General features: G+C 44.9%; 2 protein-coding genes across 4 annotated transcripts; both read left to right on the forward strand.

Annotated features, from left to right (window-relative positions):
• The first annotated feature begins 6097 nt into the window (after positions 1-6097).
• Positions 6098-6581, forward strand: LOC147644638 (uncharacterized). Its single transcript, XM_086826053.1, has 2 exons — positions 6098-6175; positions 6279-6581. The coding sequence occupies exons 1-2, from the start codon at positions 6098-6100 to the stop codon at positions 6579-6581; spliced, it is 381 nt and encodes a 126-aa protein (XP_086682179.1).
• A 2655-nt stretch (positions 6582-9236) lies between these two features.
• Fis1 (Mitochondrial fission 1 protein) lies at positions 9237-10437 on the forward strand. Of its 3 annotated transcripts, XM_020958622.2 has the most exons (6): positions 9237-9374; positions 9433-9500; positions 9565-9613; positions 9675-9842; positions 9898-10010; positions 10139-10437. In XM_020958622.2, the coding sequence occupies exons 1-6, from the start codon at positions 9330-9332 to the stop codon at positions 10158-10160; spliced, it is 465 nt and encodes a 154-aa protein (XP_020814281.1). In that variant the 5' UTR covers positions 9237-9329; the 3' UTR covers positions 10161-10437. The 3 variants fall into 3 exon arrangements, with proteins under 3 accessions (XP_020814281.1, XP_020814282.1, XP_086682153.1); XM_020958623.2 differs by lacking the exon at positions 9898-10010; XM_086826027.1 differs by lacking the exon at positions 10139-10437 and having other exon boundaries at positions 9898-10122.
• Positions 10438-14107: the final 3670 nt, after the last annotated feature.

Genomic DNA, 14107 nt, shown 5'->3' on the forward strand with positions numbered 1-14107 from the left:
CCTCTGTTAATAACGGGTAGAGTCTGTCGAAAATCTCCAGCAAATACAAAAGTAATCCCGCCCATGACTGCAGAGGAGTTCCTTAGATCCTGTAAGGTTCTGTTCACGGCCTCTATATGTGCTCTATGGCTCATCGTGCATTCGTCCCACATAATCAATGATGCCTCTTGTAGTAATTTACCAATAGGTCCATTTTTGCGTATTGAACATGTAGATTGTTGTTCAAGATTGACGGATAGTGGAAGTTTAAAAGTAGATTGAGCAGTTTCATCACAGCATCCCGCAAATGGATATATTCCTTGGACCGAAGTTTCGTCTGATTCAATCTAAGAGGCCTAATAGTGTATGCAGACCTGATGCATCCGGCCAATAACGACATTCGATTCGAGCTGTAATCAATAGTTGGATTATATCTGATCTTCTGCAAGCTGTAAACGCGCTTCAGCTACCCTTGCCCTGTCGCGTTCATTATTTTGAGAGTGAATCAAATCGATTGCTGCAGAACGCGACTGTCTAACTCTTAATCGTTTTCTCTCAAGCCTATCTGCTCGTCTTTCTGCTGATTCTTCCTTGTGCATCTGCATTGCTCTCAGCCGCTCAGTCTCTCGGATGGAGGCCCGTTCTTCGTCAGTTATATTCTTAATCTTACGTCTTTTTGCTTCTGTATTACGATTACGACGATCCAAACTCGACTTCTTGGGTGGCATGACTTCGTTTCTTACTGAACCTGAACAAAAAAATAAAATTTTTATCTCCAATTCCTTATTTCAATATATTTTGAATGTTTGACAGGAAATGCTTTGGCTGTCTGTAGAGGGCGGTAGATGTAAGGTAGTTTTTTGTTTTTTTTTTTTAACACCTTGGATTACGTTATCTTAATTTTAGTAAGGATGCCTATTTTTTTTTTAAATGAAATATAGCCTATGACACTCAGGAATGATGTAGCTTTCCAACAGTGAAAGAATTTTTCAAATCTGCCAAGTACTTTCGGAGCCTATTCAATTCATACAAACAAACAAACAAACTTACATTACCTCTTTATATAATAGTATAGATAATAATACCGCCGTGGCTTATACTACAATAATTAATTAATTAATTAGAACGAATTTAGATGAAACCCCCATTCAATTGTTTCGCTTAGAGTTTCCATTTATTGGGTGGTCCCTTTTCTTTATGTTTTATGCAACAATTTGCCATTTTTATTAAATTTTTAAATACCATTGTTCCATGTTCCGGTTGACCGAGTTCCCAACTGGTTCCTTTTTCATAGTTCGCGCTCTAGCTATCAGCCCAAATACACCACCCACTCCTTTTCGATTTTCTCAAAATCTGGCAGTGAGAAACAAATTTCACCATATATTCCTTAAACATCCTACAGCTTATTTTTTTTGCGCTATTTTGTATGAAGCTAAGTTAGATCACTATTTACGTAAGAGGCCCACTGTGCCGACTCAGCTCAGGAGCGAGCTTTCTGTCTCCGGCTTGCTTTCACACTCCAACTGTTGCCGATCTCCCGCTCTCGCTTTAACGAGGCAAAGCGACCGGGAGCTCGGTTCTAAGTTAAGTTTTTAGTTTCGTGTAAGCAGCGATTAAAAGCTGACGCTGAAATATCTACCACGACGCCCCCGCCTTTCCATTTTCAACCCTGACGGGTTAATTATTCGCCAGTGACGTAGGAAATATTTGGCCTCCGATAAGGAATCTTTCCGGGCAGGATCGCCCTCCTTAACATTTTGGTCCTTCGGATTCCTTGCAGGATATTCTCCAAGTCACCAGCAGTTCGAGGCATCTGCCCGCTAAGTTAGGTACGAGTTTTCCTTCTCCATCTGTCCTCGCTGCCGATCTGCAACAGTTAGCCGAACACTCAATTTAGGCCGTTGTGGCGGCGGCGTCCCCTGCGGCGTCCACACCGGTCTGGCACCCCCCGCCACCACAGGTGTCGTTGGGCTACTCGACCGGCTGGTGGCGCTGTCAAGCCCTTGCTCAAGCCCTGTTCTCGCTGTAGACAGTTTCATTGTGCGACACCCACATCTGCTCAGCATATGCTGGATATAGCATACATTTTTGGGCTGCTGCTCTTGATCCTTTGCAAGAGATGTTTGGAATTTAGTGAAACCCGAGCCCTAGGCTGCGCTGGGAGCCGGATGGTGGTAAAGGTCAAGGAGCTGACCAATTGCCATCCCTACCGTTATGCGGCACACCTTCCAAACGGGGCTCTGGCGACCGAGCAGGAGCGGTATAACTCCCACCTGCTCAGTCACGAGGAAACTCCTGGTCAACGAGGGACCCCGAATGTGCAGGCCGTTTCTTTCCTCCCCAACCCCCTCGCAGCGTCGGTCCCAAAATGGACGGCTGCGAAATCCGCGTCGGCGGATGGAACAAGCCTGGCAGCAGGCATAAGCTGCACATAATTCCAAACCCAGGTAAACCCACAGTGGGCGGCTACGTGGTCTGCGCCTGTGCCATAGTGGCCGGCTACTGCACCAAGTCAGGAGATGGTAATGGGCAAGGGAGATCCTGCTGCATTCAGGAAGAGCAGCTTGATGGGCCATCAATCCCCACCCCTCGCGTCGTCCTCGGCGCCGGCGAGGAGTAAAACCAGCGATCCCGCGGACTCGGCCAAGATGGGCAGAGACCCAGCAAGCCCGGCGAGCGGTCCTAGGGGCACGCTTCCTAAAGGGAGCAAAGCTGCCCTGGAGGAGCCGCCATCTGACATAGAGGAGGAAAAGGAGCGGGCGCTTACGCGTACTGAGAGCCTCTGTTGGCTCGGAAAGCTGCTGGACGAGCTCCACAGCCTGGTTCATGAGAAGCAGATGTGCCACATCAATATCGCGATGAAGTTGATGATTGACGAGATGCGGAAGCTCAAATCCTGCATTGAGCTGTCGGCCGAAGGGCCTGAGGAAGCCGGGCGCTCGGGAGAGAGTCTGCCCTCAATGGTCTCAGACCGCGCCAGGTGGTAAGCCTGGAGTAATAAAGGCCCAACAAACGGCTGTCGTAGGGAGAAAGGACCGGGCAGCCCAGACGGAGCCGTGGCGAAGGGTCAGCCAGCCAACAGACCCGGGTGCGAGTAGCGACGCCTCCGGGCGGACGCGAGCTCCACAAACCCAGGCTTCAGCCCCTGCAGCGCCGGCGTGGGGTATCCGAAAGGTATAACGAGCTCCCCAAAAAAAGCTTGGTAGGACCAATAAGACCACCTGGAGCACCCCTCGGAGCACCGTGGTCAGAAGAAAGAGGCAGACCCACAAAGTTCGCCCCGATGCGGTGATCGTAGAGGCACAGGGGAAAAGCTACAGCGAGATCCTGGCGCTGGTCACGAGAAGGGAGGATAGCAAGCTGACCGACCTTGAAGGGACAGTCAGCAAGGTGCGTCGCGACGCGTCGGTCGGCCAGGGGTAACTTGCTCCTGGAGGTAGCCAGAGGGAGTCACGAGAGCACCAAGTCTAGGAGGGATAGCATCTCTGAGGTCCTTGGTGACGCGGCCGAAGTGCGAGCTCTGACGGAAGAGTCAAAGGTCTGCGTTTTCGAGATTCGCAACAAAGCGCGAGATCCGCACAGCCCTCTCAGACCAGTACCAGCTGAGCGAAGGTGTAGTGAGGATCCGAAGCCTCTGACCCGAGTACGGAGAAACAAAAATGGCGGTCCTCAGCTTGCCTTACGCATTGGCGTCGGAGGTCAGGCGGCGAGGCGAGGTCCGTATAGGATGGACTCGATGTAAAGTGCGGAGGCTGGAGGGCCTCCCTCGCTGCTTTAGATGCCTGAAACTTGGGCACATCGCCATCAGGTGTAAGAGCCTGGTGGACAAAAGTGGTTGCTGCATCAAATGTGGCGAATCAGGTCACAAGGCTGCTGTCTGCAGCAAGGGATCAGTGAGCACCTCTGGCAGAGGAGCCGGCCTTGGAGAGGCAACCACCAGCCGGGCAGGAAAAGGATCCCGGGTATAAATAGCAGACTCGTCCTCCCAAGATCCGAATGCAGCTGATCCAGCTCAACTTAAATCACTGTAGGGCTGCGCACCTGCTGACACAGTCGGTGCGCGAGGTAGGGGCGGATGTGGCAATAATCAGGAACCCCACAGGGTTAGAGAGGGAGGAGAGTGGGTCAAGGACCGCTCTGGCAAGGCGGCCCTTTGGCTCTGTGGCGACAGCCAGCGGCGAATGTCCAACATCCTGGCAGCAGATGAATTCGTGAGGGCGGAAGTTGGCGGCTTCAAAGTCTATAGCTGCTCTCTGGCGCTAAAGGGCTAAAGTCATAGTCGGAGGCGACTTCAATGCTTGGGCCCAGGAGTGGGGATCGGTCTTGACCAACTCCAGAGGACACGTGGTGCTGGAGGCATTGGCCGCGACTGACGTCATCCTCCTAAATAATGGGGGGCGGCACACGATTGTCAGACCAGGAGCCGCCTTTATCATCGACCTCACGTTCACGAGTAGAGCAATCTCCCATTCTGCCATTCTGCGACGAGTCGGAATACGAACCCTGGGGCGGAGCATACCGGGTGGTTGTCAAGGGCGTGAGAGCTGGCATCACAGCTCCATCGGATCCGGAGGAGCTGGATGGCATACTGCGAGCGCTGTTCCCGTGTGGAGCTCCAGTGACCGTGGAGCCGGACCGCCACCCCAAGAGAAGGTATAAACTGGGAAGTAGCATGCGCCATAAGAAGGTGACGGGGCCGGTTGCTATACCCATCAGGATACTAAAGATATCCATCGAGTTTCACCCGAGGGAGTTCGCCACCATAAACTCCAAACAAAATCATTAACCTCCTAATATATAGATTATATATTTAAGGTATTTTTTCGATCTCTTTAAAACTTCTTTGAATATTTTCAAGCTCTGTAAATACTTTTCTTCCAGTGTCCGTCCCAGTTGAAGACCCATACATGGAGCCGCTTCCCGGACCCGGCTTGGAAAAACTAGCTTAAGCTTTACCCTGGTTTGGGCTTTATGTTTTGGCGCCCAGCTCTGCCGCTGCCGCAGTTGCAGTCGCTGTCTCCGCCTCTGTCTCATTACATTTGCATATAGTACTATCTCTGACGGCCTGGAGGAGGGAATCTTTCCAGAGAGGTGGAACAGGCAGAAGCTACTGCTGCTCTCCAAGCCGGGAGCCATCCTTCTATAGGCCGATCGGCCTGACCGACACCACTCGCAAGGTGTTCGAGAAGATCGTGGCAGCCAGACTGGCTGCTGCCATTGAGAAGTCCGGAGGTCTCTCCTCGAGTCAGTTTGGTTTCCGGAGAGGAAGGTCCACGCTCGATGCCATTGAGATGGTCAAGGATATAGCCCGATCGGCCATCGCGAGTAAATGGTGGAAAGGCGGCTCCAAGAGTTACTGTCTTGTGGTAACGCTGGACATAAGAAAAGCCTTCAACACCGCGGACTGGAACCGAACATTGGAGTCCCTCGTGGCCCTGAATATCCCTGGGTACTTACCAAAAGTAGTAAGGAGCTACTTTAGTGAGAGAGTGCTCTCAGTGGCGTCAGCTATGGGTTCCAGAGCATACGAAGTCTCAGCCGGAGACCCCCAGGGCTCTGTTTTGGGACCCCTGCTCTGGAACACCATGTACGACAGGGTTCTGCGACTCCCTATGCCCAATGGTACTACTGTTGTCGGGTTCGCCGACGACGTGGCAGTGGTCGCAACCGCCAAGGAGCGCACCGATGCGGGGGACTTGGCGAACGAAGCGATCGGATCGATGGAGGCATGGCTTACGAGCGCTGGCCTAGAACTAGCGGCGCACAAGACAGAGGCAGTCCTGATATCGAGCAGGAAAGCGGTGAACACGGCCGAGATCCGGGTCGGAGGAGCCATGATCAGATCGCAGAGGGCGATTAAATACCACACATGCACCTGGAGTATGCCCAGAAGAAGGCCAGTGGGACGGCAGGAAGTTTTGCCCGCATACTGCTCAACACTAAAGGGCCTAAGCAGATCCCTAGGAAGCTGCTGACGAGCGGAGACAAAGTCTCTCACTGTTAGGGTGGCAAGCGCATTCAAGACGGTCTCGGACGACGCCGTTCTGGATAGCCGGCATGGTCCCCCTGAGGGAGCTGGTCCGCGAGAAGGTGGAGATTCGGAGCACGCTGCAAGGACATGAAGGACCGGGAGGCGGAACTATGGCCGAGTAGAAAAGCGCTGCAGAAGAAGGAGCTACGGGAGCTGGCAGGCGAAGTGGGACGCCTCGTCCAAGGGGCGATGGACGCATAGGCTGGTCCCCAACATAGAGGCCTAGATGAAGCAGCAACATGGGCAGGTGGATTTCTACCTGACCTAGGTGCTGAGCGGACATGGCTGCTTCCGTTGTTACCTCAAGAGGTTCGGCCATGAAGATGAGTATGGTTCCCCGGAATGCGGATCTGGAATTGCGGAGGATGTGCAGCACATAGTGTTCGAGTGCCGTCGATTCGACGATAAGATGGCCACCCTGGAGGAGGTAGCAGGAGCTGAGATCAGGGTAGATACGCTGGTGCCGTTGATGGTCGAGACCCCTAGGATGTGGGAAGCGGCAGCTGCTTCTGCAAAGGTGCTGAAGGCCCTTATAGTGTTGGAGAGGGCTAGAAGGGATCGGACGGGCTAAGAGACCTACAATTGTGCGAAGCATTGCTTTTTTCTTATTATAAGCATTTATGTAAATTTAGGTGTATTTCCAATCTAACGTACATAAATAAAGTCGAATATAAAAAACGAATGCTAACCTCTTGCATTCCGTGCATATAAAAACCTCACCGTGAACAGTGAAATTGTGTTGCCGGAAAAAGGGGAATAATAAATATCGGAAAGCCTGTGTGCACTTGTTTCGGGAGTTCACCTTGTTCGCCAAACAGTTCGCCTCTGCCGCGATATATTTTTTTGTCGTTTTTTGTGCCGTGTCCATACAACATATTTCTGTTCGCGGAATTCAATACAGTCCACTTCTCGACGCTCCACTGTGCCCTGACACATTGTTCCTATTTACATCCATGCCCATACATTTTCGGCCAACGATTTCAGGAACTAATCCCGAAATAATAATTTAAAAAAAAAATTCAAAGTGAACGAAACAATTAACAACAAAACTCAAACGCAAACATAGGCACCGCTTGAAGGCAGCATAACGCAGCGAGCTTTTCTTCGCGACCAAGTACCGAGCTTTTAAGACCAGCTCTTCGGCTCGGAACAATTCAACACCTGCGCTTTGTGATTTCTGACATTCGAATTGTTAGCCAAGTGTGAGACAAGTCCCAGTATCACCAGCATCCAAATTCAATTCACACAGCTAATCGATCAGCAATTAGCCGGCTGGACTCAAATATAACCGGTCTCCACAACCAAGCCCCGTGATTAAATCCCCATCTCAATAATTATCAATAAATAGGTATCTACGCTCAGTACCTCCATTCGGCTGCGTTTTGGCTTTTTTGGCTCCTTTCGTATCCTCCAGCCTTCTGTAGGCTCTATTCCGCTTGTTCGTCGAATGCATTGCCTAAGCCCATATCCCGAGTTCCATACAAATTTCGTCCGTCATATCTCTTTTTTTTGTCGATACAGACTGTGCATTAGTGTGACCGTTCTCCCGTTCGACTGTTGACCAGCCCTGATCAGCAGCATTTGCTTCCGAGAATGTCCACGGGAGACGACAAGAAACCGTATCCGATCCCCTCCATCCGTTTGGATAGGTCTTAATCCCCATCTCCGCGGGCGTCTCAAGTGAAGCCAAGGGCTACCGCCGCCATTCCAAGGGCCAAAAGCGACGAATCAAATAGATAAACTATCTGGTTCCTCGCCTAGATTAACTCGGCCAGTTGTCAAAATGGTGCAAAATGCTATAGATGTCGTTCTCAAACGGTTTATTGCCACCACAGACCGTGTCAGTTAATTCGAGGCGAATATCCACACGCCGGGCACCCCGGGAGACTAAACGATTCTCCCCCTTCATGTGTCAAGTCCATAGGGACCAAATCCGGGCTCTGTCGGAAAAGGTGGAGAAAAGTTATGAGAGCTGCTTCGAACTGCTCTCCACGTCCGACGACGGCAAGGCCACCTCGACAGTGCTGGAGTCAAAGAACAGCTATTGCTGTTACGTTTTTTCGAGGTGTGTTGCCAACCTTGAGGCAACAAATTCACAAGCCGCTTCTCAGTCAGCTCTGGCGGCTAGCAGTGTCCACTCCCCGTCTCGGCAATCTGCAGCCGCTCCTCGGACGCCCTCCGCCACTCCATCGACCCGTGCACGCCTAGGAGCTGCATCGACGCGTCGTTGGTGGCTAGCTTCCGTCTTCCCACCACTAACGTTGGCGGCGAGCAAATTTGTTCAGCCACTGTGGGCTCCAAGACGGAAAGGAATGTCCGTTTCAACGTGGTGTTTAGGGTCGAGCCTCACGTGCGCATTCGCTCTCCAATCCGGGAGCTAAGCTAGACGGTGCGGGCCCACTTCCGCGACATCACTCTGACCGGCGAGCGTTTCCATCCACCGGCGACCATCTCCGTGGTCCTACGCGCGGATATGTATTCGAGAGCGATGCGGCCCAAATCACTGTCTTCGGTTGGGTCGTGTCTGGAGTCTGCCATCAATCAGAGCTGCAAAGACCCTGTTGCAACCCGAGCGATTGAAAGGGGGGCAGGATGTTTACGTGAGGATCGAGCTTTCTGTCCCCGGCTTGCTCTCGCACTCCAACTATTCCCGATCTCCCGCTCTCGCTTTAACGAGGCAAAACGACCGGGAGCTCGGTTCTAAGTTAAGTTTTTAGTCTCATGTGAGCAGCGAATAAAAGCTGACGCTGAAATATCTACCAAGACGCCCCCACCTTTGCATTTTTATCCCTGACGGGTTAATTATTCGCCAGTGACGTGGGAAATAGTTGGCCTCCGATAAGGAATCTTTCCGGGCAGGATCGCTCCCCTAAACAATCACTGTCATGAGATTTGCTCAAAAACTGACGGTTTGAAGAAATTTGAACATGGTAGGGTAAAACTACACTAAATGTCCTTTAATTTGGCGTATCGGGTATTGTTGCACGCGTTTGATTCCGAGATATTAAGAAATCTGTGAAAACAAATGTCCAAATGTCAAATACTTTCAAACCCAGTAAAAACAATAGTAAATACCTTTAAGCATTTAAAAACTTTATTTTATTAGAATTAGTGCCTTAATTACGAAATAAATTTAAAATTAAAGATCCCTCCCATGTTCCATTTTCCCACCGTTCCATTTCGACGCTAACTCATCGACGCTAATTTGACGGCCATTTTTTTACAGGTCGACGGAATACTTTTTTAATAATTCTGTGGTCACACTTGCTTTGTTATTCTATAAAAATTGGTGGACACGGGAAAAAATACAATTTAAACGATGGACGAGTTATTGAACGACGTTGTACCACAGGAAGACTTAGAGGTTCCGAGTTAATATGCTCTATGTTTAAATATAATTATAAAAAATGGGCCTATTACAGAAGTTTGAAAAAAAATATCATCACGAGCTAGAGTTGGATGGAGAAGTGACTACTGAGACAAAGTTTGAGTAAGCATTTTTTATATTGCATACGCACATCTTTTAGTTCTCATTTTTTCTTCCAATATGGTAGATATGCATTCTGCTTGGTTCGCAGTCGCTATACAAATGATATTAAAAAGGTGACAAATTATTAACAACATCTAAAAACTCTACCCAAATAAAAAAATTTCTATTTTTCAGGGAATCATGATTTTAGAGGAGTTAGCCCGTACACATCCTGATGGCAGACGTGATTATATTTATTATTTAGCATTTGGCAATGCTCGTATTAAGGAGTATACATCGGGCTTAAAATACTGCAGAGCTTTTCTGGATATCGAATCGAATGATCAAGTCCGCTCTTTGGAGGTGAATAAAAAAACACCGAAAGTGTATGACATGATTATTTTTTTTGTTAATTCAGGAATATATAAAAAAACAAAGTGATAAGGAAATTGCTAAGGGTATGGCGGTTGCTGGAGGAGCCGCTCTTGTACTCGGTGGAATATTGGGACTAGGAATCGCTATGGCTAGAAAGTAATACAAATTTGTTTTTTTATTTTGTAAATCGCAAAGTTCTTATCGCAAAATATTTATTTTATGTTTCAATACATATAAATTAAATATGATTATTTTTAATGAACATAAATTTATTTCTTTTTTAGTAAACCAAACCGGGAGAAATAATGTAGTCAACGGTTTTGTGCTGAATCTTAACTCCTTTCGTAGCTGCGCAACATCAAGCTGACTTAACATTTATGATACATCTTTCTTTATGTAGATTTCAGTATTGACACGTTTTCCATATTTATATATTTGTTACGTTTTAAGCACCCTATTGTCCCCTCTGATTATCTTTGGCATTTCAATCATCCGTTAGTTACTGGTCAATCCGTGCTTATATGGTAAAAACCGAAGACAACGATTTTCAATAAAAAAAAAAACTTCATAGAAAAAATGAAAACTTCTAGAAGGCACTTTATATACCCGCGCCAAGCAGATTTCACTACGGGGGAAAACTAAAAAACTACTGCATTTAATGCAACAAATACTTGCATATATTTTCAACTAAATGCTATCTAAATAATCATTTCTGTAAAGTGAGATTCAAATCGAAATGTTAGTTATTTTTTTTTTTATGAAAAACAAAAAAAGGAAATGTTTTTCAACTTTGGTCGGGATTATCTTAAAAAATATATTTTCTGTTACTAATTTTTAAACACATAAAATTCAATGTTTTGAGAATGTGCATGCAAAATTTCACGTCTCTAAAATCAGTTAAAAGATGTGGTAAGTGGAGCTTCTCTTACTTTGGACCTATGAACGGACAACTATGCACAATGCACCTCAAAAAAGATTTTAAAATATAAAATATGATATTGGGCTTAAAATCCAAAGATTTAAAAAAAAACGACTTCTACGAATGTTCTAAAAAAAAACTTAACCTAAAATTTATAAGGCATAAAGTAACATTACAACATAAAATATTGTTAAAGTATTACAGGTTATCATTCGTCTAAATTGTAGTAGCCATTTATTAACTAATATACTGCAAAAATCGGTCGAAACACACGAGCTAGCTTACTATTTATTGCTTGCAAAAAAGTTTCTAGATATTTTAAAAAAGCCAACTTACAACATATGGGCTTTACAGAAAAGCCCACCGCGGCCAAAATAATAAAAGTTCTTTAAAATGAGTATTTTTAACATGGTTCCATGGATTAATCAAGATTAAAAGAGTTTTTTATTTTCTAACATACATTTTTTAATAAAGTTTCGGTCCAGAATTTTAATAGTCAAGTGTGGTACATGGTCAAGTCGATTTAAATTAAAGACATACATATCTGATAATTAAGATTAAGGCTACTACTTGCTAGAGTATATCCCGCGTGTTTCTGTATCCAAAAAATTCTACCCCATAAAACATTGCCGGAATTTGGATGACCTTAGCTACTAAGATTCTCATTTGAATGGTAAGAAAAGTCGTTGAGTATGAGAGCTGACGCAGCACGCCATATGTTCGTCTTGTAGCTTTGGAGATAGTTTGCTCCAGCTAAGTGTATTATAGAATGTAAATTCCAAGTTAATTGCTTGTTCTGCCAATTGTATCGGCCTATCGTTCATAAAATAAATTAGTTTTATGTGTTGTATTATTAATGTATTTTGACACGGTTGGGTTAATACTCAAGCCATTACCTACCCCTTCCCCATTTATACATTTCATTATGCATTTTATTACTTAAACTCAGTGTTTAAAAAAGTGGAGTCGAATTAGCATAAGTCGCAATATTTTTGCTTTCCACTTCTTCAACTGCGAGCGATATTATAAAATAAAAAAAATCATTCTGCTTCTGCTTCTGAACAAACCAGAAGCCGCAGTCAAAGCATAGTCAAAAATCAAACAGTCGAACTTGAATATTACCTATTAATACATAGGACACTTTTTCTATGAGCTCAATTTTGTGTAAATAATCGTCGTTGGTGCACTCTTCGTCGTCTTTTTCATTGTTTTGTTCAGAAAGATATGATAAAATATTTGTAGTTTTAACCATATTGGCACCGTTGTCAGAAGTAATGGAAACAATTTGATTTAAATTTATATTATATCTGTTGAGGACTTTGATTATTTCGGCGGCAAGATTATTAGATCCACTTGATCCTGAACCTCTTAATTCAATCATCCCCAGAATAATTGATTTTATTTGAGCAGCTCTTATGTATTGTGCACTTATTCCGAAAATATTTCTGAACATTCGGGTTGCACTATCTATTTTTAAGGACAATAATGTGCTCTTAAGTTCACTTGTTATGTGAGATCTTATATTATTTGCGACTACTTCGAGTGTTATTTTTTGCAGTTTAATGCATTTAATTTCATTATTTTGCCATCCGCAGTCTTCAGACCTTCGCATATTGGATCGAGAATATTCCTCATATTTGGTGAATTTAAGACATTAAAAGGGTTTCTGTCTTCTGTTACCAGTCCTATATAGGATATTATTAGTTGTTTTTTATTAACTTATATTTTAATTTTTTTTTCTGATTGTTTTAATTAAGGTACTCGTTGATGACGTTTCAATATTTTCAAGATTTTGCATGTTTAAATTAATTTTGTGTTGTTTTATTAAGTGTATTTTTAAATTTGAAAGTCTATTGTTTTTAAGAGAGTTTTTGCATACATTACATATTGCTAAACCCTCGTCTGCATTATTTTCGAAATACTTCCACACTTCACTTGGAGCCATGGCTGAATACGTGTGAGTCCCGCAGCAAACTAACTACAAGTAAAATCAAAAGAAGCAAACCAGAGCGACGGCGGCTACGGGCGACTTCCACGATCTGCATATTCTTGCTAATTTTGACATATGCTGCTGATCGAAAGCAACAGCTACCAAAATCAAAAGTAGCAAAAAGTCGAATGCAGCGACTTATGCGACTGTAGCTGCCGACAAATCCCAAAAGTCGACGCGTGCCACAGCGTCGACTTACGTCTACGACAAAAGCAACAGCAAAGCGAAAAGCAAGAAAACGAAAAGCGATGACTGCTATTTTTGATTTTGGTTGCTGTTTGATTTTTGACTATGCTTTGACTGCGACTTATGCTTTGTTCAGAAGCAGAAGCAGAATCAAAATCATGCGAAATGAAACTTACCACAGTTTTTTAAACACTGCTTAAACTAACACAAACATTTAACAAATGAACTTCACAATCAGACAAGAGAATAGGCAATTTCATTTACATACATGGAAAACAACAATGGGCCCAGGACTGATCCTTGGGCAACACCATGAATGAGTTTGGAAAGGAGAAAATTCGATTTCCCAAGACCAATTAGTTTGGTACTAATGGTAATATGATTGTTGATGGAGTCAAATGTTTTACTGTGGTCAAGAAGGTATAAAAAAGTCAGATAGTTATGATCAAGTGTTTCACGAATGTCTTCCACAATTTTTATCGATGCGAAAATACTTCAAATCGCTGAGGAACTCAAAAATTTCACCTTTGAGATTCAGTATTTTTTTTATAAAAACGAGGCTTAAGCAGACTTCAAGTTACTATTTATTAAAGCTTCAATGCATCATATGGAAGCATGTTTCGCCAGCACGTATTTGTCTTCTCAGACGTAAAAGTGATAAAAAGTTGTTATATAATTAGATTTACTGATGTAAGCTTTAACGCTTTGTTAAGAATAGCATTAATTGAAGATAAAATTGACTTCGGCCAGTTGATAAAAAAGTATTAATTAATATTTGTGACATTAGTTAGTTAGTTTTGGAGAGTGATCGAATTCGCATTGGAACTGTATGTACTTATGGTCTGAGAAGTATGGTCTCTCAAGGACTTTCCAATCTGATACCATTGTGCTTTGTCCCGCTACAAATGTTATACCTAGCACGTTGGACGAGGTAGGCCTTCAAAGGGGTGTTCCTCCCCATGTTTGCTATATATAATTAAGTTGAAAGTATAAAGTCTAAAAGTGTCTTACCTCTGTTGTTTATATCGGGGCTTTCCCACTCGCTGTGGTGCGCGTTAGAGTCTGCACCCACGAGCAGTTGCTGATCTTTTGGGCTGGGTTCTACTAGGCTCCTGAGTTCTTCCGGTGGAGCTGGCCTATCTGTGCAATGTAGGAAGC

The sequence above is a fragment of the Drosophila serrata genome, unplaced genomic scaffold, assembly GCF_035046125.1.
Source record: "Drosophila serrata isolate PLE 108 unplaced genomic scaffold, ASM3504612v1 contig_125, whole genome shotgun sequence".
NCBI lineage: Eukaryota > Metazoa > Arthropoda > Insecta > Diptera > Drosophilidae > Drosophila > Drosophila serrata.

What these genes read in the sequence shown, in the direction of transcription:
- LOC147644638 (XM_086826053.1), top strand. Translation starts at nt 6,098, where the DNA reads ATGAAGGACCGGGAGGCGGAACTATGGCCGAGTAGAAAAGCGCTGCAG. An exon ending in TACGGGAGCTGGCAGGCGAA is followed by an intron (nt 6,176 to 6,278) that starts GTGGGACGCCTC and finishes TACCTGACCTAG; the next exon opens with GTGCTGAGCGGACATGGCTG.
- Fis1 (XM_020958622.2), top strand. Translation starts at nt 9,330, where the DNA reads ATGGACGAGTTATTGAACGACGTTGTACCACAGGAAGACTTAGAG. An exon ending in TACCACAGGAAGACTTAGAG is followed by an intron (nt 9,375 to 9,432) that starts GTTCCGAGTTAA and finishes GGCCTATTACAG; the next exon opens with AAGTTTGAAAAAAAATATCA. An exon ending in ATACAAATGATATTAAAAAG is followed by an intron (nt 9,614 to 9,674) that starts GTGACAAATTAT and finishes TCTATTTTTCAG; the next exon opens with GGAATCATGATTTTAGAGGA.